Genomic DNA, 27,354 nt, shown 5'->3' on the forward strand with positions numbered 1-27,354 from the left:
GCGATTCCATTCTTTTTACAGCTGAATAGCATTCCATGGTATATGTACAACATTTCCTTTTTCCATTTATCAATTGATGGGCACTTAAAGGTTGATTTCAGTGTTTTGGCTATATTGTGAATAGTGCTGAAATAAACATGGGAGTACAGATGCCTTTCACATGCTGATTTGATTTCCCTAGGATAAATCCTCCATAGTGGCATTGCTAGATCATTTATAGTCCTATTTTTAATTTTTAGAGGAACGACTATATTGTTTTCCCTAACGGGTATAATAATTCACATTCATAACAGTATACTAGTGTTTCCTTTTCCCCAAGCCATCACAAACCCTTCTCATTCCTTCCTTCCTTCCTTCCTTCCATCCTTCCTTCTTTCCTTCCTTCCTTCCTTCCTTCCTTCCTTCTTTCCTTCTGGCCTTTCTGCCTTCCTTCTTTCTTGTGCCAGTCCTGGGGCTTGAACTCAGGGCCTGGGAACTGTCCTTGAGCATTTTTTATCAAGGCTAGCAATATACCACTTGAGCCACCATGTCACTTCTGGCTTTTGGGTGGTTACGTGGAGGTAAGAGTCTCAGACTTTCCTGCCTGGGCTGGCTTCGAACAATGATCCTCAAATCTTAACCTCCTCAGTATTTACAAGTCAAGATGTGAGCGACCAGCACCTAGCTACTGGTTTTCTTTGTTCTTTTTTTAAAAAAAAATTTTGGGGGGTTGATCATGGGGCCTGAACTCTGGGCCTGGGCGCTGTCACTCAGCTCTTCAGCTCAAGGCTAGTGCTCTACCACTTGAGCCACAGTGCCACTTCCAGCTTTTTTATTTTCTGCTCATGTGGTGCTGAGGACTCAAACCCAGGGCTTCCTGCATGCAAGGCAAGCGCTCTACCACTGAGCCACCTTCCCAGCCCTCTTTGTTCTTTTTGAGAATCACCTTTCTTAATGTGATGAGGTATATCTCATTGTGATTTTGGTTTGCATTTTACTGATGATCAGTGATATTGAGCGTTTTTCACATATCTACTGTCCATTTGTATATCTTCTTTTCAGAAATGTTGATTTTGGTATATTATCCTACTTTTTAATCCAGTTATTATTTGTTATTGAGTTTTTTAGAGTTCTTACATATTTCAGATAGTAACCCCTTGTCAGATACATAGTTTGCTAATGTTTTCTCCCATTCTGTAGACTCTGTCCTTACTTTGTTGCTTATTTCTTTGTAGAGCAGAGACTTTTTAGTTTAGTGAAACCCCATTTGTCTGGTTTTGCTTTGGTCTCCTGTGTTTTTGGGGTTTTGTGTATACTAACATCTTAAAGAATTTTCACTATGTATTTGTCTGGGAGAACACTTCTGCCCAAACCGTCTCAAACTGAGATTCTTCAGCTCTTAGCCTCTGGAGTCTCTTTCTGTAGCCTAGGCTGCCCTTCAACTTGTTATCCTCTTGCTTTCTACCTGAGTGCTGGCATTGAAAGCACGTGCCATCGTACTTATTTTGTGTTCATTTTTGTAAATCATGAGAGATTAGGAACTACTTTATCCGGATGCGTTGTATCTTAAACTGACATGTTGAATTGAATCACCTTTGCACAATAGCTTAAAGATAATCTAAAAAATTAAAAAAAAAAGAGAAAAAGGGTCTCCTTTCATAACTTTGAATGTGAACATAATCATTTTCTTTTTTCAGGTTAAGAAAATTTCTGGATTTCCTAAATTTATACACACAGTATTTAAGAAATTTTTCCCATGAAGTAGGATACATTTTAACTTGTCTATAGTTATTTACTTCTAGTAAGTTGTATTTTAAAAACTAACTGAGGCAATTTTATGTAGAATTACTGTGAATTGCCTTAAAAGTGTTACCATAGAGCTCAATGGAATTATGGATTCCAGTCTAGGAGTCCTTCTAAAGGCTCTCAGCATGTTCTACCAATATATGTTGATGACCTGCACAGTGTCTCTTTAAAGAGTTAAAAACACTCCTCACTATAAGCTCAGGATACAGCATACAGATATCCAGAGAATTGAGCAACATTAGGGCAAACTACTGTGAGGTCATTAATGGACCACAGTCCCTTGCTTCAGGACCACTTCCAGTGTTTCCAGTCCTGATTGCTCCCTACTACCTTTCAGAGACCTATGTCACCCACTTAGATGTCTCTCCTGGTTTGTGGGAATCCTGCCTTTGAGATCCTACTGGTTCAGGCCTTCTTTTCCTTTGACAAAGCTGTTTTCCCCAAGAGCCCACCTTCCCAGCTCCTTAGAGTCCTTGTCCTGGACAGCATGGCCTCCCTCTCCTTCACCCAGCCTCCCTCCCTGTCCACCGTTCTCAGGGCATAAAAACATGAAGATGTGCCTCATGTTTTAAAAGTCTCTCCCTGTAGTTCCCATTTCAGTTGTCTTCTTTGACATCCAAACTACAGTCTAGTGAGGGGCTGTATTGCTCCTGGGGCCTGGTGTGTGAGAGGGTCAATAACTGCCCTCCTCCCTCAAGAAAGGAGTCTTTGACCAATAAATATGAACATACTACTTTGGTTCTTCTACAGTTATGATTCTAATTTTTTAGCTTGAAATTTTATTTGCTCAATTGAGTATAGAACCTTTCTCCCCGAAGATATACAAACCTCAGAGTGACAAGTAATTTGTAAGGACTTGAAACAATGTGAAGGGCCAGCCCTGTGTGAGAGCAGGGCACTGGGTCTCTGTGCACAAATCCAGAGAGAACCTCACTTGAGGCCTAAGCTTACACACAGAACTGGACAAAACCGGGAGCAGTGGCCGCTGGGCCTGCACTGTCAGCTCCAGTGTCATGGGTCTGAGTAACTCACCTTAGCAGAACTCTGCAGATCATCTGATTTCTAGGATCTCCTATGACAAAGTGGAGGATTATCCTTTCAGGTGAGTACTTGCTAGGTATTCCTCACAGCCTGAGCCACCCAGAGCCTGCAGGAACTTGACAGTGATGGAGACTGAACTATGTCACGAGGAGAACGCAGGGAGAACGTCATGGATATTCCTGTCACCCAACAACACTGCCAAAGCATCGTGGATTCAGCAGAGCAGGGTTCAGGCAATGACCCTCTGGCTGGGCTGGGGAGCAGTCTAGCTGAACCCTGGCTTTGGCTTCTGGAGGCCCAGTCCTGGGAGGTTCCTGGCAGGGGCTGCATTGATTGTTACTCCTCCTAGTGGGTGGGGTCCCAGCGCTAAATCCAGGCTTTCCTGATTGGCAGAGGTGGTGCACGGGGCGGCGCCGGGAGGCACGGGGCGGGCCGAGGACTGACTGTAGCTTGGGCAAAGCAGATCTTTCTCCTCAGTTGGCCTCAAGGGCTGCTGGAAGCCAGTCGGGGCGAAGTCAGTCTGCTCAGTTCACAGCACCAGCACCATGCCTATGACACTGGGTTACTGGGACATCCGAGGGGTGAGCGAGGGGTCCCCGTGGAGAGGGGTACAGGGGTGCGGGGTGGGAACACGCTGAGTAAATGGGGGCTGCTTCTGGAACAGTAGTTGCTGGATGGAATCTGCTGTTCTGCCCTCCCCCCTCCCCGTGTGTGTGTGTGTGTGTGTGTGTGTGTGTGTGTGTGTGTGTGAGAGAGAGAGAGAGAGAGAGAGAGAGAGAAAGATAGAGAAATAGAGAGAGGACGTTAGGCATAAACAAGTTTCTGAGCACCCCTCCTCCCTCCCAATGTCTGACTTGTGTCACCTTGCATCTCTCCCAGCTGGCCCACGCCATCCGCCTGCTTCTAGAATACACAGACACAAGCTATGAGGAGAAGAAATACTCGATGGGAGATGGTAAAGACACTTCCTGGGCAGAATCCTGACTCCTGCGCTGCCCATTGGAGCCCTGACACCTTTACAGTGGTCACCTGTTGCTCAGCTCTGCAGGTCTCCTAGTCGGGTGCAGCACCTGCCTGTTCAGGAAACTCTTGGAGGACTCAGTTTTATTTTCCAAGGCCGAGGGCTGGGAGTGGAGGGCTGTCTGTAATTCCGTTTGGTTTCCGTAAGTGCTGACTTAAACGTTTTTGAGCCTGGTCTTGTAAATCTCTCTTGCATTCTTTGTCCTTGTAGCCTTGGAAGGTGGGACACAGCTGGTCAGAGTGCAGATCCCCTGCCTCAGGGGGTCCTGGGGAAGGAGGGCTGGACTCAGGGAGGTTTGTTTTCACTTGATCTTGTCTACCACAGCTCCTGACTATGACAGAAGCCAGTGGCTGAGTGAGAAGTTCAAGCTGGGCCTGGACTTCCCCAATGTAGGTGCAGGGGAAAGGGTGGTCTGGGGAAATATGAGTGACCCTCTTGCATCATCTTTTTCTAGCTTGTAGGTGTTAGGATGAGTTATTCCAGACTGTCTGTGTTGTGTCTCTGTGATGCTCCATGCCCCAGCCCTTGAATTCCATCTGCCGTGTATTCATGGAGGGCTCAGCATGGCCAGGCACACTGTGTCTGCTCTAACCCAGGGAAGGGCTGCTAGTACCTGGGGCCCCTTGTGACCTTCCCTGCTTGTCCATCCAGCTGCCCTACTTGATAGATGGAGCTCACAAGATCACCCAGAGCAATGCCATCCTGCGCTACATTGCCCGCAAGCACAACCTGTGTGAGTGGGGCTGGTGGCTGGGTGGGTGTGTAGGGGTGGGAAGTGGTCATCCCTTGGGCTTGTTTGGGGTGGGGTGGAGAGGATGCAACTGAGTTGTGTGGCTGCAGGTGGGGAGACAGAGGAGGAGAAGATTCGTGTGGACATTTTGGAGAACCAGGCTTGGGACACTCGCATACAACTAGGCACGATTTGCTACAGCCCTGATTTTGTGAGTCTTTCCTTAACCTGAATGAATTATGGTTGGGTTAGGGTTCTAGACCCTCAAATTCTCATCTGCTCTGGTTCTGTTTGCCATCTGAACTCTCTGAACTCATTGTGCAAGTACTGTTCCTAAGTACCAAATAGAGTAAATCTCAAATCTAACATCTCATCAGATGCAACTTACAATTAATTTCCACTAACTCTTAGGATGCAGCTCAGCCTCTCCAGGGGAAAATTCAGTACCTGGACAGTAAAGTTTGTGTTCAGAATTCCCCAGCTGAAATCACTGATTTCTGCCCTGAACACTAACTACATCACTGGTCCTGGAATTCTTATCTTTAAAGTAGGAAGAAGAAGAGGACAATTGAGTGGGAAGGTCATTCTCCCCTGGGAACTTTTTCCCAGTGGTTTTCCCTGAGTGCCGGTCCCCTTAACACCCACAAGAATGAGCTGGCTTTCTGGAAAGTCTACATGGATGAAGCGCCTCTCATCCTTCCCCTTTTCTTCCAGCTCCTCAAATTCACTTTCCTTTTGTTTTGTTTTTTAATGTTACAGAAGTCTGTGCCTTCTCACTGACCTTGCACTATGTAGAACATCCAGCTTTTATTCCCCTGAGTGTTTTCCATTGTTTGCATCCTTGAGTCTGCCTGAGTTCATAGCTTGATGGTGCCCGCAGCACTCTTGGGCCTCAACCATAGGAAGTGTCTTGTACATCAGTGGTGACAGATGGGGGACAGTGTTGGATTCCTCTCGGGCTTCTCTTCACCCCTGAAATATGGGCTCTGACACCTATTTATTTAAAAAATGGTGATGCATTCAATAGAAGCTTGAACCCTAGAATAGCCCCAGTTACATGGGAGGTAGCTGTTCACTCCTTCCTAGGCTGGGGTCTTCTCAATCCAGCTGAGAGCAACCTCTGCTGGGGGCAGCTAGGGCTTGCATCTGAAGGTGCACTGACCGCTGTTTTCTTCCTCAGGAGAAACTGAAGCCTGAGTACGTGGAGGGCATTCCTGACAAGATGAAGCTCTTCTCCCAGTTCCTGGGGAAGCGGCCATGGTTTGCTGGGGACAAGGTAAAGGGAAGAGTCATGCTGAGGAGAACTTGTTTTTCCTCTTGGTTATGAAATTTCAGTTCATTCATTCTCAGCTTTCTGCAGATCACCTTTGTGGATTTCCTGGTTTACGATATTCTTGACCAGCATAGAATGTTTGAACCCAAGTGCCTGGATGCGTTCCCCAACCTGAAGGACTTCATGTCCCGCTTTGAGGTGACACCTCCAATCCTCCTCCCTCATGGATGAATTTCTTCCCTTCCCCCTTTCTATGATGCCTCTGTAGTCCTGGAGCTGAGTGAAGAATAACTAGGGTTCACTGCTCACTGGCTTTCTGCTAGCCCCTGTGCTTGGCAACTTGAATCAACTGAGCCAAGTTTACCATGATAACATTCCTGGGGGGTGGTTAGATCAATCCATCCCATTAGACAGATTAGGAACCTGAGAATGTTCAATGTCCCAGTGCCAGGGAGGCTGCGCTGGGTTGTGAGCCTCTGGTTTAGCCTAAAGGCAGCCATCAGTGGCTGTCTGCTTTGTAGGGGAAGGAAAATCCCCAGAGCTTGTGCAGCTTGAGTTTCCACCCTGTAGAGAAGGAGGAGGAGTCAGCAGAGTGTGAGCAGGTAGCATTGGGAGAGTGAGATGAGTTGGGATTGATAGGAAATACCAAGACACAGACAATATTCACACCTGCTCTGTAGGAAGCTCTGCTTGGTTGGATCCCTGGCTAAGGAAGCACAGAGACCCCAGCACTATGGTTGGTGTTGGACTGAGTAGATACGCGAGGCCTCTGTTGCAGGACTTTATCTTCACTTGTTCAATGTTCATCTTTCACCTTCTATTCTTTAGTATCTCAAGTATGAAACAGGTTGAATTCTCACTCAGTGTCCCTCATAGTCTCTGGCTATCTTCTCTGTATGAGGCTCATTGCTTGGCCCCATGGGACTTGGATGGTGTCTTCCCATCTAGGGCTGAGATAGCAGAATGCAGTGGATATTCTAGACCATGAGGTATACATGGTGCTACCTAGACATTGAGGAGCCCAGCCTGGGCCTCACCTCACAGCTAGTCATGGGCCTCCCAGAATCCACTTGTTTGACACCCATAAAGCCTTCTTTGTTAGAGATTTGAGTGTTGGAGGCGTCCGTTCAACTACTGGAATCTGTTCTCCTTTCCTCCTCCCCACGAAGTGACATGCTTTCTTAGCCAGGTTTTATCAGCTTTGGTTCTGGTCTAAATGATGTGGCATTGGAGATTGTGCAATAGCTGTGGGTCTGTAGTGAGTTGGGATGGAAGACACCAGACATCTTCACACTGAAATCAGCCAGGTCTGCCCAGATTTGCCTTGTTGGGTCTCTCTTTCTCTCTCTCTCTTTCTCTCTCTCTCTTTCTTTTTCTTTCTTTACTTTCATCCCTCACTTCCTTCTTTCCTTCCTTCCCTCTTATTCCCTCCCTCTCTACTTTCTTGTCTTGTCTTTCTCCTGGAAATGCCAGAGTTTTGGCAGTGTGCTTTCATTAAGGCATACCTCTAGTCCTTTTTTGGTGCATGATTTTTTTCATATGATTGTTTGTTTATATTTGTTCTGGTGATATGGCTTGAACTCAGGGCCTGGGCACTGTCCCTGAGAATATTTTGCTCAAGGCTGGTATTCTACTACTTGAGCTCTACCTCTCCACTTCCAGCTTTTTGCTGGTTAGTTGGAGATAAGAGTCTCATGGACTTTTCTGTCTTGGCTGGCTTTGAACCTCAACCCTCAGATCTCAGTCTCCTGAGTAGCTAGCAGTACAAGCATGAACTACTGGTGCCTGGTCTATGCTAGTTACTTCTGAGCCAGGGTCTTGCTCCATGCTGGGTGTTGCTTCTAGAGCACAATCATCCTGGATTTCACTGTCCAGTGTATCTTTGATGACAGACATGTTTGACCATGCCTAACTCCCACTGAAATAGGTCCTGCTTGAGTTGGCCTGAAATCACAATTCTCCCAATATCAGCCTCTCAAAGCAAAGTAGCTAGGATCATGGGTGAGTCACTGGCACCTGGCTAGCCCTTTGATCTTTGAGTCCTTTTATTTGGTCACTGAAAATATAGTACACAGTATAGTTAAGGATTAGCTTAGTCATTTCCACTACGGGGCCACAGAGTATGGGTTCAGGTGCCTGCTTTCAAAGTTAGTGCTTTCTGCTACAGAAGAATGATAAGCATGTATCTGTCCTTTCTTTCTGGTTCACTTTTCACGGAGTCCCCTTGCAGTCAGGATTTGCTGTGTTACAGAGTAAGACCTGGGATGTCTTTCTGCAGACACTGGCAAGTCTTGGCCTCTCTGTTCTGCTAGATCTCTCCTCTGTGCTAACCGAGATAAGGAGGGGCTTCTCTGTGAAAGAAGAGCAAGTCTGTGCAGACAACACAGGATAGGGCCTTGAGCAGGGAGTTTGGGGCCAATTCCCAGTCAGCACAGAGTGACAGGCTGATTCCAGCCCTGGGAGGGTTTTGTTTTTGTTTTTTTGTCTATAATGTAATGTCTACTTTATATAAAGAATCTTACATAGTGACCAGAATTTTCCTCAGTATCAGGAACTGAAGAGCTTCCTTCCCAGAGCTAGGGGGACTACATAGACTAGGATGTGCCCTGAGCTTTGACCCTCCGCCTCCCCCCCCCCCCCAAGAACAGTGTGTTCTTAAAGGAAGGCTACTTGGCCCAATGGACAGAAGATCTGATCTGCTTTCTCTTTCTTACTCACAGGGCTTGAACAAGATCTCCACCTATATGAAGACCAGCCGCTTTCTCTCTAGACCTGTGTTTGCAAAGATGGCCCTGTGGAACCCCAAATAGGACGCACAGCTGTCCTTACTGGCTCTGGGACCTTGGAGACAGATCCAGACCAGACCTGCAACCTGAGACAGTTTTGTCATCCTTTCCCTGAAAAACCTAAGCACTTCCGTTGTACTTAAGACCCCATCTCAGTTCTGCGATTTAACTCGTGGCCCACTTTAGCCCCAATGCTAGGAATTTTTGACAGAAAGCCAGGCACAATTCTTGGAGCCATAGATGGCGTTTGCTTAAGGCAGGTGTTAGCCCCCAAGTGACTTTGCCCCTGAGTGACCATGAGCTAAGAGTTTCAGTTAAAACCATATATATTCCCACCAACCGTTCTTCAGAGCCCAGAGTAAAACATGCCATGCATACTGTTGGTCCAGGTGTGACTCATAACCATTTGTGGTCAAGTTGTGAACCAAGGATATTTTCTGTAAAGGTCAACCAATCATATTTGCCCACCTTAGTTTGTTTTAAATGTTAACCAATCATGTAATTTCTTTTTTTGTGTGTGTGTGTGTCGGTCCTGGGGCTTGAACTCTGGGCCTAGGCGCTGTCCCTCAGCTCTTCAGCTCAAGGCTAGCGCTCTATCACTTGAGCTACAGCGCCACTTCCGGTTTTCTGGTGGTTTATTGGAGATAGGAGTCTCATGGTCTCTCCTGCCCGGGCTGGCTCTTGAACCGCGATCCTCAGATCCTAGGATTACAGGCGTGAGCCACCAGCACCCGACTCGTGTAATTTCTTATGTAAAAGTTCCTTAAAGTTGTTTGTTCAATACTATAAAAACTATGCTGATTTTACGCTCGGGGCCTCTTAGCCTCACCAGTTGCCGGGTGTGCGGAGGACCAAGCTGGAGCTTGCAATAAACGACTCTTTGCTGTTTGCATTGATCGTGGTCTCTGGTGGTCTGTGAGGTGGCATCTGTAAACAGGATACTTCATCCCTTTGCATTTCCTTTTTTTTTTTTTTTTCTTCTACCAGTGCTTCTCATAGAGTTGAAGTCTCAGGTCCTTCTTTCTTCAGTAGAATACTCCCACTTTCCTTGTCCCTTACCTGAAACAGGGTGCCTCAGTTCTGCTTGTTCTTGCCTGAAAGCCCAGCTTTGCCCACTCTGCAGACCCTATACCCCACTATGGGGGCTGCCAGTCCGTGTGACCCCTGGTGAAGCTATACTTGCCCTATGTCTTGTCGTTTGTGTGTTTGTGTGTGTGTGTGTGTGTGAGAGAGAGAGAGAGAGAGAGAAGGTCCAGGGGCTTGAACTCAGGGCCTGGGAGCTGCCCTGAGCTTTTGTGCCTAAGAGCTTTACCACTTGAGCCTCAGCTCTACTTCTGGCTTTTTGGTGATTCATTGCAGATAAGAGTCTCAGGGACTTTCCTGCCCAGGCTGGCTTTGAACAGGGATCTCAGCCAGATCTGAGCCTCCTGAGTAGCTAGCATTATAGGCAGGAGCCTGTCTTGTTTGACTGCCTCTGGGCTGACTGTATTGATGGTGTTGGGGTTCTTTGTTCTGTGTCTGTAGCTGGACTGGCTGATGGGGTTGGACTCTGGGTGATTCAAGGAGATGTGAGCTAGGAGGCAGGGTCAGCATCTTGGTTTGGTATGTGGAAACCAAAGACAAAAGAGATGACATTGTTGCAGAAGGTCCAGCAGGAAATCAAAACATCCTGCTTCTGCCCCTCCCTAATCCCTTTTGTCCCTCAGATTTCCATAGCCTTCCCCTGAACCTAGGTGGAAGAGAATTTGCAGAAAGGACCTTATTGGGAATTAAAAAAAAATCCAGCCTGGAGTTGGTAGCTCACACCTGTAATGCTCTCTACTCAGGTGGCTGAGTTCTGAGGATCAAGGTTCAAAGCCAGCCAGGACAGAAAAATTCAGGAGACCTTTACCTCCAATAAACTACTCCGAAAAATCTGCAAGTGGCACTGTTGCTCAAGTGGTAGAGCACTTGCCTTGAGCACAAAGAGACAGTGCCTAGGCCCCAAGTTCAAGCCCAGAACTGGGGAGAAAAATCCAGTCAGGATGTTATGAGACTCCACTAATAGAAAGACCACTTTTCAAATGTCTTTATAAAGTGGGGCAACCAATCAGGGCATAGCTCAAGGTATAAAAACCCCTAGATTAAGCCAGGTGCTGGTTGCTCATGCCTGTAATCCTAGCTACTCAAGAGGCTGAAATCTGAGGATCATGCTTCAAAGGCATGGTAGGAAAGTCCATGAGCCTCTTATCTCTAATTAACCACCAGAAAACTGGAGGTAGCGCTGTGGCTCAAGTGGTAGAGCACTAGCCTTGAGCTGAAGAGCTGAGGGACAGTGCCTAGGTAGCGCCCAGGCCTAGAGTTCAAGCCCCACAATCATCAAAAACAAACAACAATAAAAAAAAAACAACCTTAGATTCAACCAGTTACAGACAGCAGCAGAGACACTTCTGAATGTCTTGAATGAAGGCTGATGCCTTGAAATTGGTCCCTAATACAACAGTGTTCAGAGCTAAAGCCTCTGGGAAATTATGGGATCATAAAGACTCTGACCTTATGAATGGATTAATCTATTGTGAATTAATAACCTCATAGACTATTAGAAGATTATGGAAACTTTGAGAGGTAGGGTCTAGTCAGATGAAATACATCATGCAGGAATGGGTGGGAGACTCAAGAATCTATTTCATTCTAGCCCCTTCCCTTCACTCTTTGCTTCTGGGCATCATGAAATAAGTAGCTTTCTCCATCACCCATTCCCTGCCATAATATCCTGCCTCTTGCCACAGGCCTAGAAATAACAGAGCCAAGTAATCATGAACTGAAACCATGATCCAAAATAAATATTTTCTTTACATCGATTTTTTTCTCAGACATGTTGTCAAGCAGGCCTACTGAGAGGGACAGATATTTGACTCCACGCAGGTACTTTAGATCGAAGATATGTTACCAGCTTTGATTTGAGAAAATGAATACCCTACATTCTTCTGATATTAAAATTTAAGTTAAGGTCTGGGAATGTAGCTTAGTGGTAGAGTACTTGCCTAATATGTATGAAGCCCTGGGTTCAACTCCTCAGTACCACATAAACAAAAAAAGCCAGAAGTGGCACTGTGGCTCAAAAGGTAGAGTGTTAGCTTTGAGCACAGACAGGCTCAGGGACAGTGCTCAGACCCAGACTGCAAGCCCCAGGACTGGCATAAATAAATAAATAAATTGAGGTTAGGGATATAGCTCAATACTGGAGAGGCAGCAATCATTAGTTCCTAAACACAGAAAAGAGGAAAAGAGAGGCAAGGAGAAGGGAAAGGAAGGGGTAGGGGTGCAAAAGAAGGAAGGAAGGAAGGAAATGAGGGAAGGAAGCAAGAGAAGAAAAGGAGGAAAGAAAGGGAAGAAAGACAAAAATGAAATAAGAGAAAGAATAATTAGCTTAACACAGAGTTTCAAGATGGAGGAATAATAACACTGTCCAATGTGAAAAGTTTGTATAGAAAACAAGAAATAATACTAAGAAGATAAATACTGAACTTTCATATGAAAAAGAGATGAATTCCTCAAAAACATTAGCTAAATTGATGCAGCATTAGTACAACAAGAAAAACAAAGTGATAAAATTCAATTTAATAACCAGTAGATCTAAGAAAGAAGATTTAAAAACCAGCATAAATGATTTCAAATTGGGGAAACACTTTCTCCATATAGAAATATTACAGTTACAACCAATAAGGCCAAACATAAATTGAAGAAATTAAGATCTGGCTGGGTGCCAGTGACTCATGCCTATAATCCTATCTACTTAAAACACTGAGATTTGAGGATGGAGATTTGAAGCCTGACTAGACAGGACAAGTCTGTGAGACTCAATTCCAATTACCCAGCAAAAATGCCAGAAGTGCAGCTATGACTCAAACGGAAGAACACCAGCGTTGAACAGAAAAAGCTGAGGAACAGTGCCCAGGCTATCAATTAAAGCCCTGGGACCAGCAAAATAAAGATAAATAGATAGATAAATAGTCAGGTAGGTAGATATAGATAGATAGACAGATGGATAGATGATAGATAGATAGGTAGGTAGTTAGATAGATAGATAGACAGACAGACAGACAGACAGATAGATACATAGATAGATAGATAGAATTTTAAGGGCAATTACTACACAGAAATTGGTTGGATAAGCCCTCCTAAACAATTATTGTATCAACTGTCCCAAACTATGAAGACAGCTTGAGAGACTTACCTAGGCAAACAAAAAGTGAGAATAACAATTCACTCTCCCTTTTTAAGTCTAATCAACTCAGGCATCTACAATATGGTGCCTTGATGATACTTGTGCTCAGACACAGCATATGGGGGAGAGTGACAAGAGAGAAAGGTGGAAGGGAGGGAAGGAGAGGGAGTAGAAGGACCATGTGGACAAAGCAAATTACTGAGCACACAGGAGTTCTTTTCTCTTCTTGCAAATTTTCTCCAAGTGTAAGGTTATACTAAAGTAAAAAAACAGGAAAAAAAAAAAAAAAAGAAAAGGAAAGCATTTACTGCATAATTCAGGACAAACACTCATGCCTTACTAATTGCAACGAATTGTGTTGTTCCAACAGAATTCTTCTGACTCACCATGCATTGTATTCTTGTTTTTTCTTCTTCTGTTTTTTTTTTTTTTTTTGGTCCAGTCGTAGGGCCTGAACTCTGGGCCTGGGCGCTGTCCCTAAGCTCTTCAGCTCAAGGCTAGCGCTCTACCACTTGAGCCACAGTGCCACTTCCGGCTTTTTTCTTTTTGCTTATGTGGTGCTGAGGAATCAAACCCAGGGCCTCAGGCATGCAAGGCAATCGCTCTACCACTGAGCCACCTTCCCAGCCCTTCTGTTTCATTTTTGAAATGAGCCTCTACATTACCACAAGTCTGTAACAAGAGATCATTTTGCTGTTGGGATATATTCAGCAATGGTCAGATTTTCCAAATGGTCCCTTGTGGTAAATACGACTGACATGCAACTGGAGGAAGTGGATGGATTGCAAAGAACCCTGCAATGCACAGCATAGCCCCTTACAGCAAATAATTGTATGCTTCAAATTAGAAGTCATAACCTTTAAAACTCCAGGTCTAAAAACTGTGGATGGACAAGTCAAAAATCTACATTTAGAGTAAAATGGCTCTAAAATAATGGTGGCAGCTGCCCTGGCAATCAGCTGGTCCAGAGAGTGCCTGAAGGAGGACCTAGAACGCTCTTACCCTGGAGCATCAGGCTGCAGATCACAATGAACCAGAAAGATGTGGGCAGAGGCATGGGTCTATCCATGGGAGAGGCTGGGCAGCCTGGTCTCCCAGTGTGCATGGCAGGGAGTGGAGACTCTGCTAGTTACACAGCTGACCTCCCTGGAGTCCTCAGTAGCCTACTAGAAGGGCAGAGCTGAGCCCAGCCTCACTATACTTATTATCCCCAACTGGGGTAAAGACCAGCAGGTTAAGCTGAAGTTGCTGTATTCTGCCAGTACTGGAGCTTGAACCCATGACCTCATGCTCTCCTTTAACTTTTTGCTCAAAGATGACACTCTACTACTTGAGCCATACCTCCACTTATAGTTATTGTTAGTTAATAGAGATTAGTCTCACAGACTTCCCTGCTAGAGCTGACTATGAACTGTGATTCTCAAATCTCAGCCTCCTGAATAGCTAGGAATAGCCTAGCCTCCTGAATAGCCACCAGTGCCCAACTAAATGTGAACACCATAACTGAGAATCATGTCTAACCAGCTCCTAGAAGTCATCATCACAAGTTGAATATATAATAAATATATATAATAAATAGCCATTTTCTGGCATATTGTGTTTTGTGTGGTTGTATGACTAATTCACTGATTATTGTGACCAATTTGTTTCTTGCTATGTGAATGTACTAGTCAGGACTCTCCAAGAAACAGTATAGGCAGAATGCATAAATAATACATTTTCTATAAGTACATGCATGTGTGTGCTGTTATAAGAATTGGCTCATTCATCATGGAGGAGGAAGACTCCAGTGATCTGCCAACCATAAGTTAGAGTGGTACATTTAGTCCAAGGCTAAAGACCTGCAAACAGGTAGAGGATCCTGTGGAAGTCACAAACGAAGCCCTAAGGCCAGAGAACAGGGAGCACAGATGACCCAGGGCAAGAGACGGCATGTGTTTCTGTCGTGAGAGCGTGAATTCACCCAGCCTCTGACCAGTTTTTTCCTATTTTTTTAATGCTGGTTTTGTGGCTTGAATGTAGGATCTGGTGCTGTGTGTGAGCTTTTTTTATTGTTTGTTTTTTTTTCTGAAAACTAACATTCTATCCCTTGAGTTACTTTCCAGCCTGGGCTGGCTTTGAATGGATATCCTTACATATCATTCTCCTGAGTAGCTAGGATTACAGTTGTAAGCCACTGGTGCCAGGTAAAAAAGTCTCTCAGTTTTTGTTCTATCTGAGCTATGTCTTACTGGATTTTGAGGATAATGATGGGAAAGGGCTTCTTTGTTCAGTCTACTGACTCTGGTGCTCATTTAAACAGTTGACCTGCTATCTGGGCAAACCTCAGGGTTGTCCTTTTGGTTGTTCTTGCTTTGTTTTCTTTTGCTACTACTGGGGCTTAAACTCACAGCCAAAGTGCTCTCCCTTCGTTTTTTTTTTTTTTTTTCTTGGCTCGAGGCTGGAGCAGTGACAATGGCTGAGTACATGCATGGAGCCAAAGGAATAAACAAAATACACAGCACAGTTTCAAGCTTTATTGAGGACAGATATAACTGGGTATTCATTCCCCAGTGGCACAGCGTCTGCCCACAAGGCAATGTTGCTCTTTCAGGGAGTGCTGGGGGCTCTGTATGCTTGGATTTAGCAGTCAAATGAGAAAGAAGGAAGGAATGGGAGAGCAGGAGAGTGTGTGTACAGAAGCTTTTCTGGAAGTGGCTGAGTAGAAGAAAAGACAGCCAATAAGGCCTTGGAGAAGAGAAGGGAGTAGAAAAAAGCAGTGGGAAGACCTGGGTAACACTACTGGGAGCCCAACCCGGCCCAGGGCCCAGGCTCCAACAGGTCTTCCTTTGCTCCAAGTGCTGCAGAGTTCTACTACTCCAACCACTGGGCCAACTTTGAAAATACAGGTCTTGGGAGGAAGCGGCTGCTCTTCATGTAGGCAGAGATCTTCTTCAGACCCTATGAGAAGAGGAGAGCCAGAACTCAGGCTTTCTGCCCACGGGACCAGCCAGCTGCCGTCCAAGAGGAGATTGTTCACTGCAGTCAAGTGTTGGAGCGCAGTCCGGTCTACTTACCACTCCAGCTCTGAGAAGGGAACTCTAATTTCCTGTAAGAGGGGGAGACTGGACACTGTGCAAGGTGCTTTATGCCCACTAGATATTACAATATAGGCTCAAGAAAAACACCTCAACAATCCTGCCATTATCACTGATCAGGGGCACCCAGAGAAGTTATGTGAGGTTAAGGATCTGTGCGTGACATCCTGTGCTCTGTGTACTCCTCCCCCCCACAGCAGACCCTATCCCTTCCTGTCCACACAGCCCTGCTCTTCTTTCACCAGGAAGCTTCTGCTCGCCCAGCTTTGCACAAAGAGGAGGGTCAGCAGGACAACGGAGCTGAGAACTTGACAGTGTAACTTGGAAGCAAGTCCAGGACTTACCCAATGACTCAGAAATTACCACATGAAAAAGTATGCAAGACTGGGAACTGGAGACTCACGCCTATAATCCTAGCTACTCAGGAGGCTGAGATCTGAGTATCTTGGTTCAAAGCCAGCCCAGGCAGACAAACTTGAGAGATTCTTATCTCCAGTTAACCAGCAAAACGATAGATGTGGAGGTGTGACTCAAATGGCACAGCACCAGCCTTGTACAGAAAATCAGATGAGGGCCAAAAGCTCTGAGTTCAAGCTCCACTACTGGCAAAACTCCCCCCAAAAAAACAAAAAAGGAAAAAACATTCAGGGAGGAGAATCTACAAAGAAAGCCATGACAGGGTTCTGACTGGTCCCCAGTGAGCAGAAAGTGCAACATTCTCTACCTAGTACATGAGTACAACCACACTCCCCCTCAGTCTATCTCATCAGCAGCCCTGATACAATCATCATGCTACAGACTCTCAGTTGCATTGCAAGACTTCTTTCCAGGACACAGAGTGAAGAGATAATCCCAAGGGGTTTTGCTATATCCATCCCTGTGTTTTCCCAAACACACCAGGCCTCCTGGACCTCAGGCTACTGCACTGTGCCCTCTCCCGATCCATGAGGAAGAAGGACTGGAGGGTGTCACCTCAAAGCAGGACATGAAGTCCTTCAGGTTTGGGAATACATCCAGGTACTTGGGCTCATGAAATCTGGACCAGACCACAACTGATGAGAACTTACTAAGAAATCACAGTGCTTCAGAGGGAGAGGGAAAGAGAACAGATTCCAGGTAAACATAACTGTGACTCACTTTTCACATTTCTAATAAAAGAGACTTTTGGAGGTGCCCTGTGAAAGATGAGGTCCAGGCTGGGGTCCCCAGCATCCAGATGGCACATGTGCATCTTATGTTCTGGTATCTCTGCTAATTTCTGCTATATTCAGTCCCAGGATTTGGGGACAGTTTTGCATGTCATGCTAAGACTGATACTATACTGCTGGAGAAGATCAGCATTCATACATGTAAAAAAATTCAGCACAGTACAAGACACTATGTTCAAAACAAACTTTACAACGTCGGGAGGTGGGGAAGGAGAAGGTGGGAAGGTGGGGAGGGAAGGGATGGTAGGGGAAAAACAAAGGAGGAGGTAACAATGCTCCATAGGAAATGTACTCATTACCTTACTCATGTAACTCTAATCCCTCTGTACAGTATTTTTACAATAAAAATATATATTTTAAAAACTCAGAACATTATGTTCCCATCACACAGACAAAAGACCTAAGATATGCAAGAGAAGACACAATGATGACAGGATGAAACAAGATAACTGCAAACAACTGAAGATAAAACCTTCCAACATGTCTTCCCACATGTCTGCTCAGTCACTGACTGCAGCCCTTAGACCAAGACAGAGGCCCACCAGGAGCCCAGCACAGCCCCACTGGCACTGGGAACTTGAAGGAGTGACTCACACTCTATAGCCTCAGGTTCCTAATCTGTCCAATGGGTCAGATTGCTCTAACCACCCTGCAGAAATGCTGTAATGATAAACTTGACCCAATAAACAAAAGTTAAAAGCACAGGGGCTGCCAGAAAGTCAATGTTCAGTAAACCCTAGTTATTCTGCACTCAGCTCCAGGACTAGGGAGGCATCATGGAAAGGGAGAAGGGAGGAAGTTCATCCATGAGGAAGGAGGACTGGGGGACTTGTCACCTCAAATCGGGACATGAAGTCCTTCAGGTTTGGGAACGCATCCAGGCACTTGGGCTCAAACATACGTTGCTGGTCAAAAATATCATAAGCCAGGAAATCCACAAAGGTGATCTGCAGAAAACCAAGGATGAATGGGTTAAATTTTATAACCTACAGGAAAGATAAGTTCTGCTCCCCAGGACTCTCCCCTTTACCTTGTCCCCTGCAAACCATGGACGTTTTCCCAGGAACTGTGAGAAGAGCTTCAATTTGTCAGGGAGGCCTTGCAAGTACTCTGGCTTCATCTTTTTCTGAGGCAGAAAACAGCTGTCACCATGTTATGATGCAAGTCCCACCCCCCCCAGCAGAGAGGCCAATCTCAGTAGGGACTGCAGGCCCCAGCTGGCCAGGCTTATGCAGCCATCTTCCATGAGTCTGGGCCTGGGTCTGGATAGAGACTTCCACATCCTGAGTCACAATTGTGTTGTCTAGATTCCCACTTGGTACAGATCCCAGCTATCAGAGGTATTGGGAAGTGAGACACAAATGCAACATATGCTGGAATCCACTGCTGTTCAACCTGGTTCATGTGAGTCAGAGCCAATGGTTTCCGAGTACCTCACACGTACTCGGGTAAACAGATATAATGCAGTAGAACCAAAAAGACAGACGACTAGAAGACTGAAAGTGAAGAAACAGTGGTATGCATGGGGGAGGGCTGAACTCCTTCCGCAGGATTTGTGAGGAGTGTGCATAAAGATTAAGAGTATTTCATGTAGAAAAAATGGCAGGAAAGAAACAGAGGTTATCTCTCTGACCCTGAGCTGACTATTAGGAATGCCAAAGAAACAGTTCTGGGGAAATAGTTGGGAAGACAAAAGAAGCTAAGGTTCATTGCTCTCCCTTTTTTTGTACCTTATATTCATGGCTTGAGACTAGGATCAGAATATTCATCCTGGATAATCTAAACTATATTATGATTAGTTAGGATGGATTCACACTTGACTTGATGTGCTAAAATACGGAAGGTCAATCTGAAGGAGAGGAAACTTGGTAGGATAGGAAACCTTAGAGAGTAGGTACCACTAACAAATTCCTTTGCTGAACTGAAACACTGAAGATGTAACTGCAAAGGTTTAACTCCTCTTCTCAGCCATAATGAGACCTCACAACTGGGAAACTCACAAAGTCTGAGTTGTAGCAGAGCATGATGAACTGTGTACGGATATCTGTGACCTGATTCTCCATAATGTCCACACGAATTTTCTCCTCCTCTGTCTCCCCACCTGCAGCCACACAACACAGATGAACTTTCACCATTCCACCCCAAACAAGCCCAGGGGATGGCCACTGCCTGCCCCCCCCCCACGCCCAGCAGCCAGCCCCACTCACACAGGTTGTGCTTGCGGGCAATGTAGCGCAGGATGGCATTGCTCTGGGTGATCTTGTGAGCTCCATCAATCAAGTAGGGCAGCTGGATGGACAAGCAGGGAAGGTTACAAGGGGCCCCAGGTCCCAGCAGCCCTTCTCTGGGTTAGAGCAGACACAGGACCTGGCACTCAGTGTGCCTGGCCCTGGTGAGCCCTACATAAACATCCTGCAGAATGAATGCAAGAGCTGGGACATATAGAATTATAGAAAAACACAGATAGCCAGGAAAGAGAGGAGTAGACCAGAAGCACTGGTCCTAGAAACTCTCAGCTGGGCAAGGAAAGGGGGGAAGGAGGGAGGGAGGCCACACTTCCCTAGACCACCCCTTCCCCTGCACCTACATTGGGGAAGTCCAGGCCCAGCTTGAACTTCTCATTCAGCCACTGGCTTCTGTCATAGTCAGGAGCTGTGGTGGACAAGATCAATTAAAAGCAAACTTTCCTGAGTCCAGCCCTCCTTCCCCAGGACCCCCTGAGTCAATGGATCTGCATTCTGGCCAGCTGTGTCCCACATTTCAAGGCTACAGGGGGGTGAAGAACACAGTGAGGGCTGAGGGATCTAAGGACCAGGTTCACAAAAGGTTTAGGCTAGTGCTAGACAACCCCACCCAACTTCAGACAAAGGGGACCCCAGCCCTCCTCTCCCAGCTCCTTGTAATGGAATACCAAACTGCATCTTACAGGGGTTTGAGAAGAAGCAGACCTTGGGTGCACATGGAGGAGGCCTGCAGGGCTGAGCAACAGGTGACCACGGTATGAGTGGCTGAGCACCCCATGGGCAAGCCTTGGTCAAGAGTCTGATCAGGGAATGTCCTTACCGGGCCCGAAAGTGTATCTCTTTTCATCATAGCTTGTGTCTGTGTATTCCAGCAGCAGGCGGATGGGGTGAGTCAGCTGAGACAGAGGGTAGATGACCGAAGTCAGAAGGGGAAGGGAGAAGCCTGATTGCTTGGCCTCACCTCTTCCTTGGTGCCCCTTATGCACAGCACACCCCACTCACCTCCCCGCCACCCCACCCTGCGTAGCCCCATGCATGTGAGCTCTGGAGACCTGCAAGTTAGGTCCTGGCTTGCTGAGCCTGCACTCCAGCAACAGGCGCCCTGCGGGCCCTCCTGAAAAGTCCCCGCCCGCGTCCCCCGCCCTGCTCCCGGCGGAGTCCCGGCTCACCCCGCGGACGTCCCAGTAACCCAGTATCATGGGCATGGTGCTCGGGTGCTGGACTGCGCAGATCGGCCTCGGCGGGGGTGAACGGTGACTTTATCCTGGAATCCAGGAAAAGGGAGGGTAGGCCCGCCCCTTCCTCCCGCGTGAACCCGCTGAGGCTCCCCCTCCCCCTCCATCCCTCTCGGCTCCACCTCCGGGGTCCACCCCAAGTCTCCTCCAACCTTGATATGCAGAAGCGGGTCCCGAGGGCCCGCCGGCCGGCTCTTGGAACCCTGGAAGAGGCAGAAGGAAAAACTCCAAGGAGCCTCAGCCTGGATGGGCTAGGAGCCAGGTGTGGACATCTGAGATCCTAAGTCAGCGCCAGGCTCTCCTGCTCCCCAGCCACCCCTGGCTGGGCTCCTGGGGCGCAGTCCATGCACTCCTCCACCCAGGGCTATAAAGATCCTGTGTTTTGGTGAAGCTCAGGCTGCCAGAGTCCAGCTTAAAAGAGTCTCAGTCCCTATTATTGGAAAAACAAGACTGGCCAATCTGGAGGAAACTTCTAAAGTTTCCTATCTACAGAAACAGGCGTTCATGAACTAGGACCTAGGACAAAGGACAGATATGGGGAATATGTGGTCTCTGAGAAATTGAAGCACAAGCTCTGTGGGGGATCAGGTTATGATTATGCAAATTAGCCACTAAACATTTTGGCCACATCTGTGAATCTAAATTAAAAAAAAAAGAGGGTGAGGTATCCTCACCCCCACACCCAAGCCCACTCTGCCATAGACTGAAGCAGCTAGCAGAAATGCACACTGACAGCAGAGTAGCCTTGGCTACAGAGCTCATTTACACTGATAGCAGGGAAGCCTTGGCTACAGAGTTCATTTACACTGATAGCAGGGAAGCCTTGGCTACAGAGCTCACAGCTGGATGGTGAGCTAGGATGGAGGATCTCTTAAGCTCCAAGGAGCCAGACACCTCTTCTGCTTTCCAAGGAAAGACAGGACACTGACAAGAGGGGTCCCTGGAGGATCCCACACAAGACAATAGATAGGCCAGGCTCACAGCCTTAGCTGTCTAGAGCCTTGGATTCTAGCCCTAGCCCTGGCCCAGGCCCCTGACCCTTGTGCTCTGGGTGTCACAGGAGGACTCAAATGGCCTTTAAAGCCACTCTGGGATCTGAGACCTCAGCAAGGGCAATATCCCAAAAGAATAGCCTCTTGCCTGCCAGCTTCCTTCCTTGAAGGCAGAAGACTATTTCAAAACCAAGAGGTATGCAATCAGTTGGCCTGGGGTTGACTTTGCCTTATGCCAAGCAACTTAGAAAACATAATAGCTAGAGAACAGATAATGGGACTTAAAAAAAAGAATGGGGCCTGGTATTGGTGGCTCACACCTGTAATCTTAGCTATTCACCATTTGAAGCCAGTCCAGGCAGGAAAGTTTGTGGGATTCTTATCTCCAAGTAACAACATAAAGCCAAAAAATGTGGCTCAAGTGTTCTGGACAGTGCTGGCCTTGAGAAAAAATATTAAGGGACAGTGACAAGGCCCTGAATTCATTCAACCCCCGCCCCAAGTACACACACACACAGAGAAATCTGTGTCTAGCAATACATCAACATGGAATGCAGAGACCTAGACAAGCTGTTTCAAGATAGGCTACAGTGGTAAACATTGGCAGAACCTCTGTCTGACACACAGTTAACATATATTTTGGTTTTCTTTTTCTTCCTTTTTCTTCTTTTAAATCTCAGTGAATTAAAGCCCTGCTAGGAATACAAATGCAAATTTCTGGACTTCCAAACCAAACACAACAGACACGGAAAATAATCTGCCTGGGAAAGGGAAGGCAGACTCCTGTCTGGGTACAGGTTGAACATGGGCCTGCCCCAAGCAGACACACCTGACTTCTATACTTTCCCTATGACTGCCAAATAGATTAAAATATGGAATATGCTTTCTTCCTGCTTGGGAAGTTCACTTGGGAAACTGAAAGAAGATCTGAAAGGTGGGCAGGCATGGGATATCTTTAAGGATGTTGTATGGTCTGATCCTAATCCAGTGAAACTTCTATTGAATCAAGTACTCTTAGATAGGCCCAAGAGGCCTACCACAAAAAAATCACTTTTTATTCTTCCTGTTGCCATGCAGACCTGTTTTGATCATATATTCAATGCAAGAGAGCTGCAGAGAGGGTCTAAATTTCTCATTGGGTTGAAAGTTGATGGCTTAGGGGGAAAATGGAATAAGTGAGCACCTTTCTTTGGAGGCCCCTTAGAAAGTGTCTTGTTGGGGCCTGACACGTGGCCTTGTATTTATGCATTTTCCTTCAGCCTGGAAAAGAAGGGGGAATGCGGGGAATGAGTTTACAAGGACAAGGCTGTTATCTGTAGGAAATAACTGAGCTAATGCAATAGCTAATGCATTGTTAGGATTGCAGTGAATAAACTCAGTGTGTCAATAATGATTTGAACTTTCAGTGCAAAGGTTGGAGGCCAGCAGAGGTCATCACATCCATCTTTCCCACACTGGGGACAGAGCCTGGCCACAAGGAAATAATTGCCCTTTGGGATAGTACTGGGGGGTTGGGGGGGGCTGCAGCAGGGGGTGGGATACAGGCACAAGATCATTGTGCTCCAAAAAAATCACAGCAAAGGACTCTGTGCTTGTATTTAGCACTGAGATGAGGAGGACGAAGGGTGGGGGAGGCTGAAATAATATGAAAGAGTTTGCTTAGCAAAGTTTGCCGGAAAGAGAGGTGGGTAGAAGAAAGAGAAATATAAGGCTTTGCAGAAGAGATGGAAGTAGAAAGAAGAAGCAGCACTCCAGAGAGCCCAGCAAGAGCCCAGGCTCTGATGGGTCCTCCCTTTGCATCTGAGCATTGCAGAGTTCTATTTGTTGGACCACTGGGCCATCTATGAAAACATAGGTCTTGGGAGGAAGCAGCTGGTCTTAGTAGACAGAGATCTTCAGACCCTGTGAGTAGGGGCGACCAGGGCTCAGATCTGCTGCCCACTGAACCAGGCAGCTTCCCTGGAAGAGTAGCATTTTCACAGAGATCAAACACTGGCAGCAACCCAGGCTGCTTAGCCCTCCAACTCTAGGAATGCCACTCACTAGACACTGTGCTCTAGCTGCCCCAGGTACAGCAAAGGAGGCACAAAACTAGGCAAATAGCAAAGAGTGATTTATTAGCTAAGTGGGATTAATCCTCAGGGGATGAAATGGGCAGCTCAAATAAGGATTGATGGTATGGACGCTGGCAAGGGCTAGTGCTTTATCTAAAAGGGTGGGATTTCACTGCTTTTCCCTATGTCCCTCCCCAAATGGTCTGGTCAGTGTACAGAGGCTGCCTGGTGGGGAGTGGGGTGTTGTGAGAAGCTATAGCTTCTGCATGCAATCCTCTGTGCCCTTCATTACATGCCCAATCTTGATACGAGAGAGGCTTGTCACAAAGGTTATAGAAGGACCCTTCATTGTTGACTCAGGGTGTGGCCATCTGAGGCTTGTAGCCCATGGCTTCTACTCATAATGAGCTGGCAGGCAATGCTAACAATGACATTGCAAAGTTTCAAAGGTTCCACTCAGCTATTCAGCAAGAGCCGTCCTGCCAGCACCACTTAGGAGACTTCTCATTGAGGTCCACTGAGGTTAAAAGACTTCCACACAACTAGTGACATTTTGTCACCTCCTGTGTGCACAGACATGCTCCTTCTCGCCCAGGTTCCACCCCATGACTTGGCAAATCCTAGATGAGAAGGGACACCAAGAACAAGACCTACAGAGAAAGGTTGGACAGGCTTCTCATGAGAGAAGAAAGTCCAAATTTCTCCACCTGATACCCGAGTCCAATCTCATTGCAACCCAACCTACCTCATCCACAGCCCTGACACATCAACCAGACCATAGCCTTTCAGTTTTATTGTGGGAGTACTTTTCAGGATACAGAGTACACAGATGATTCCAACGGGTTCAAGGGAGGTCCAGCACTATCTGTACACAATGAGCCAGGCCCAGTGGCCCAGAGTGCGGTGTTCTCTATTGTCCCCCACTTTTCCTCCCCATGCTCAAGGTAGCTTTGGTACAATGCCCAAGGCTATGTACCTGGACCAGAACCAGAGCTGATGAGACCTTGCTGAGAAAGCACATTGTTTGCAAGGGGAGGGGAGAAGAAATAGATTCCAGGCTAATAAACACATTAGACTATTGCCTCAAATTTCCAAATCTCTAGTAACATAGTTTTTTACTGGTATCAAATAAATGAACTCTTGGTGACCCATGATTAGCTGTGAGGTGAGGCTGAGGCTGATGGTGATATTGTGTGCATATCTTTGCGTTGTGTCTTATACAGAGATGACAGTAGTGCTGGGAAACACTAGCTCCTTAGGTTTCTAAAGAAAATCACAGCAAAGGTCTCTGTGCTTGGATTTAGCATTCAGATTAGGAGGAAGAAGAGAGGAGGAGGCTGAACTAAAGTGGGAGAGTCTGACAGAGAAAAGAAGTGAAAAAGAAGTATAAGTCAGGCATTGGTGGCTCATACCTACAATCCTAGCTACTCAGGAGGCTGAGAGCTTAGGATGGCAATTTAAAGCCAGCCTGGAAAGAAAAGTCATCCCAGAGACTCTTATCTCCAATTAAGCAAAGCCAAAAGTGGCACTGAGATTTGAGTGGTTGAGCCTTAGCCTTAAGCCAAAAAGGTCAGGGACACAGTCCAGGCCCTGGGTTCAACCTCTAGGACTAGCACACACACACACACACACACACACACACATACACACACACACTCGAAGAACACACCTGGAGACCTATAGCCATTCTATAGAGTTGGCAAGAAGGATGCTAAACTAACTCTCTGCTGCGGACTCACCACTCTGCATCTCTGCACACTGAGACCACTATCCTGTTCAACTTGAAAGTCCTCAGTCCTGCTGAAGTGAATGAGATTCCAAGCCCAGAAAGCACCTCCAGGGACTGCTTGCTCTGAGCAAGGTCTGGTTCGAACCAGGAAATGGAAAATCCCTTCAACAAAATCCCTTGGAGGTCACAGTAGGAGCTGGTAAGGGCAGAAACCAGAAGTGAGAGAACAAAAAGCAAAGCAAATGGGGCTCTGCTTCACTGGGGATCAGACAGAACCTGGCAGAGACCTCATCCAGGACAGGACCACACACACTGGGCAGCACAGTCTTTGGGACCAGGCTGGGACCCAGGGGCTGAGCTCCAAGGGAAAAGTCCCCTAGGAGAGAACTAGCAAAGTCAGGATGGAGATTTTTTTTGTAGAAACAGAACCTTTTCGTGTCATGATTGAGAAATATGGTCAGGGGGCATGGAGGGGGAGGGGGAGAGGGCTGATAAGGATATGGGTATGAGGAAGAAATAAAAAGTAGGAGCAAGTGTTAGATTGGTCAGGTGTGCAGTGAGTCTGGCTTCTTGCCAGGGCTCTGGGCAGGATACCAAATCTTGGCTCCTCATGCCCATCTGTTGCTCTTTCAAGATGCCACTAGATACCCCCATGTGACCACAATTGGAAAAAACAAATCCTGGGAGGAAACAGCTGTATTTGGTAGCTGTAGAACATTTTCAGACCCTGCCAGTGGGGATAGAATATAGGGGTACATGGACTGCAACTCCTTTGGGGTCAGACTAAACCTCATTCTAACAATAGCACATGGAGACTCTAATAATATTTCCAAAGGAGTCCAGTACCAGGCCACAACCCAATCTGCTTAGCTCCCCAGCTCTGGGAAGAGATATCTTAGAGATCTCTGGTAAGAGATCTCAGGAAGAAGGTTCAAAAATATCCACTCAAGCCTGGCACCTATAATCCCACCTAAACTCCTAGTTACTCAGAAGGCTGAAATCTGAGCATCAGGCTTTGAAGCCAGCCTATGCAGACAAACCAGAGACTCTTATCTCCAATTAACCACCAAAAAGCCATAAGTAGAGTTATGGATCAAGTGGTGGAGCACTAGCCTTGAGAAAAAGAGCTCAGGGACACTGCACAAACTTACTTAAAGCTCCCAAGTTCACACACACAGCCCAATGAGTTCCCTTCCCATACCTTAGCACGCTTCTTCCCCTTTCCACAGCTTATCATGCTCCTTTGCTAGGCAACACTAGGCCCATGTAGTATAGTAAAGGTAGTAAATAATCAGCCTCCAACCCCCTGTACCTTGAGATGGCACTCTGCTGGGCAGCTACCACCATATAAGGCAACAAGAGCCCCTTAGAGTGACCTTCAGGTGGGCAGCTACAGGGCCCCTTATCTACTACTTGGGCAGCAGCCATCAATGCTAGTCCACCATGATGAAGTCCCTGGTCCTCATGTCCACACCAGGCTCTCCACATTTTAGCCCCTTCTAGCCCCTCCTAAACCTCCTAGTTTATATAGTTCACCTCAGACAATAGCAGCCACTTCTCACTTCTCTCTTGTGAAAAGGGGTCTTGGGGCCCATTTACTGGCAATAAACCTTTTTTTTTTTCTTTGTACCTGGATGTCTGCATGGTTCTCTGGCAAATTCTAACACACACACACACACACTCTCAAACTTCACAGCTGTCAAAAGACTGAGATCTGAGGATCAAGGTTTGAAGCCTACTCTAGACAGACAAATCTGAGACTGTAATTCACCAGCCAAATGTTGGAAGTAGAGGTGTGGCTCAAGGAGTAGAGTGACTGCCTTGAATGGGAAAAGCTAAGCAAGAGTATGAGGCCTTGAGTTCAAGCCTCAGTACTGGTGCATGTATGTGTTCTTACACACATATATGGTAACATTATACATATTACATATATAACATGTAACACATATAAGATATGATACTATATATTTATA

General features: G+C 46.5%; 2 protein-coding genes across 7 annotated transcripts in view; one reads left to right on the plus strand and one right to left on the minus strand.

The window, feature by feature from the left end:
• Positions 1-27,354, minus strand: part of LOC122108223 (glutathione S-transferase Mu 2) — a 108,477-nt gene that overhangs the window by 71,843 nt on the left and 9,280 nt on the right. Inside the window, exons 1-8 of one of the 6 annotated variants that reach the window (XM_042680257.1) lie at positions 20,541-20,650; positions 20,192-20,267; positions 19,716-19,780; positions 19,336-19,417; positions 19,129-19,229; positions 18,159-18,254; positions 17,965-18,075; positions 15,340-15,783 (exon numbers count right to left, since the gene is read on the minus strand). The exons of 2 other annotated variants lie outside the window; for them this stretch is intronic. In XM_042680257.1, the coding sequence (XP_042536191.1) occupies positions 15,697-15,783; positions 17,965-18,075; positions 18,159-18,254; positions 19,129-19,229; positions 19,336-19,417; positions 19,716-19,780; positions 20,192-20,267; positions 20,541-20,576 (654 nt within the window). In that variant the 5' untranslated portion in view covers positions 20,577-20,650 and the 3' untranslated portion in view covers positions 15,340-15,696. Of the gene's footprint in view, positions 1-15,339; positions 15,784-17,964; positions 18,076-18,158; positions 18,255-19,128; positions 19,230-19,335; positions 19,418-19,715; positions 19,781-20,191; positions 20,268-20,540; positions 20,651-23,369; positions 23,501-27,354 lie in introns of those variants that run through there. 3 more of the 6 variants (XM_042680251.1, XM_042680264.1, XM_042680271.1) reach the window with 3 other exon arrangements.
• LOC122108253 (glutathione S-transferase Mu 2) lies at positions 3,306-9,117 on the plus strand. The gene is made up of 8 exons (XM_042680283.1): positions 3,306-3,407; positions 3,706-3,781; positions 4,172-4,236; positions 4,499-4,580; positions 4,688-4,788; positions 5,758-5,853; positions 5,938-6,048; positions 8,571-9,117. The coding sequence occupies exons 1-8, from the start codon at positions 3,372-3,374 to the stop codon at positions 8,658-8,660; spliced, it is 657 nt and encodes a 218-aa protein (XP_042536217.1). The 5' UTR covers positions 3,306-3,371; the 3' UTR covers positions 8,661-9,117.

The sequence above is a fragment of the Dipodomys spectabilis genome, unplaced genomic scaffold (assembly GCF_019054845.1).
Source record: "Dipodomys spectabilis isolate Male_0828 unplaced genomic scaffold, ASM1905484v1 ptg000002l, whole genome shotgun sequence".
In the NCBI taxonomy this organism is placed as follows: domain Eukaryota; kingdom Metazoa; phylum Chordata; class Mammalia; order Rodentia; family Heteromyidae; genus Dipodomys; species Dipodomys spectabilis.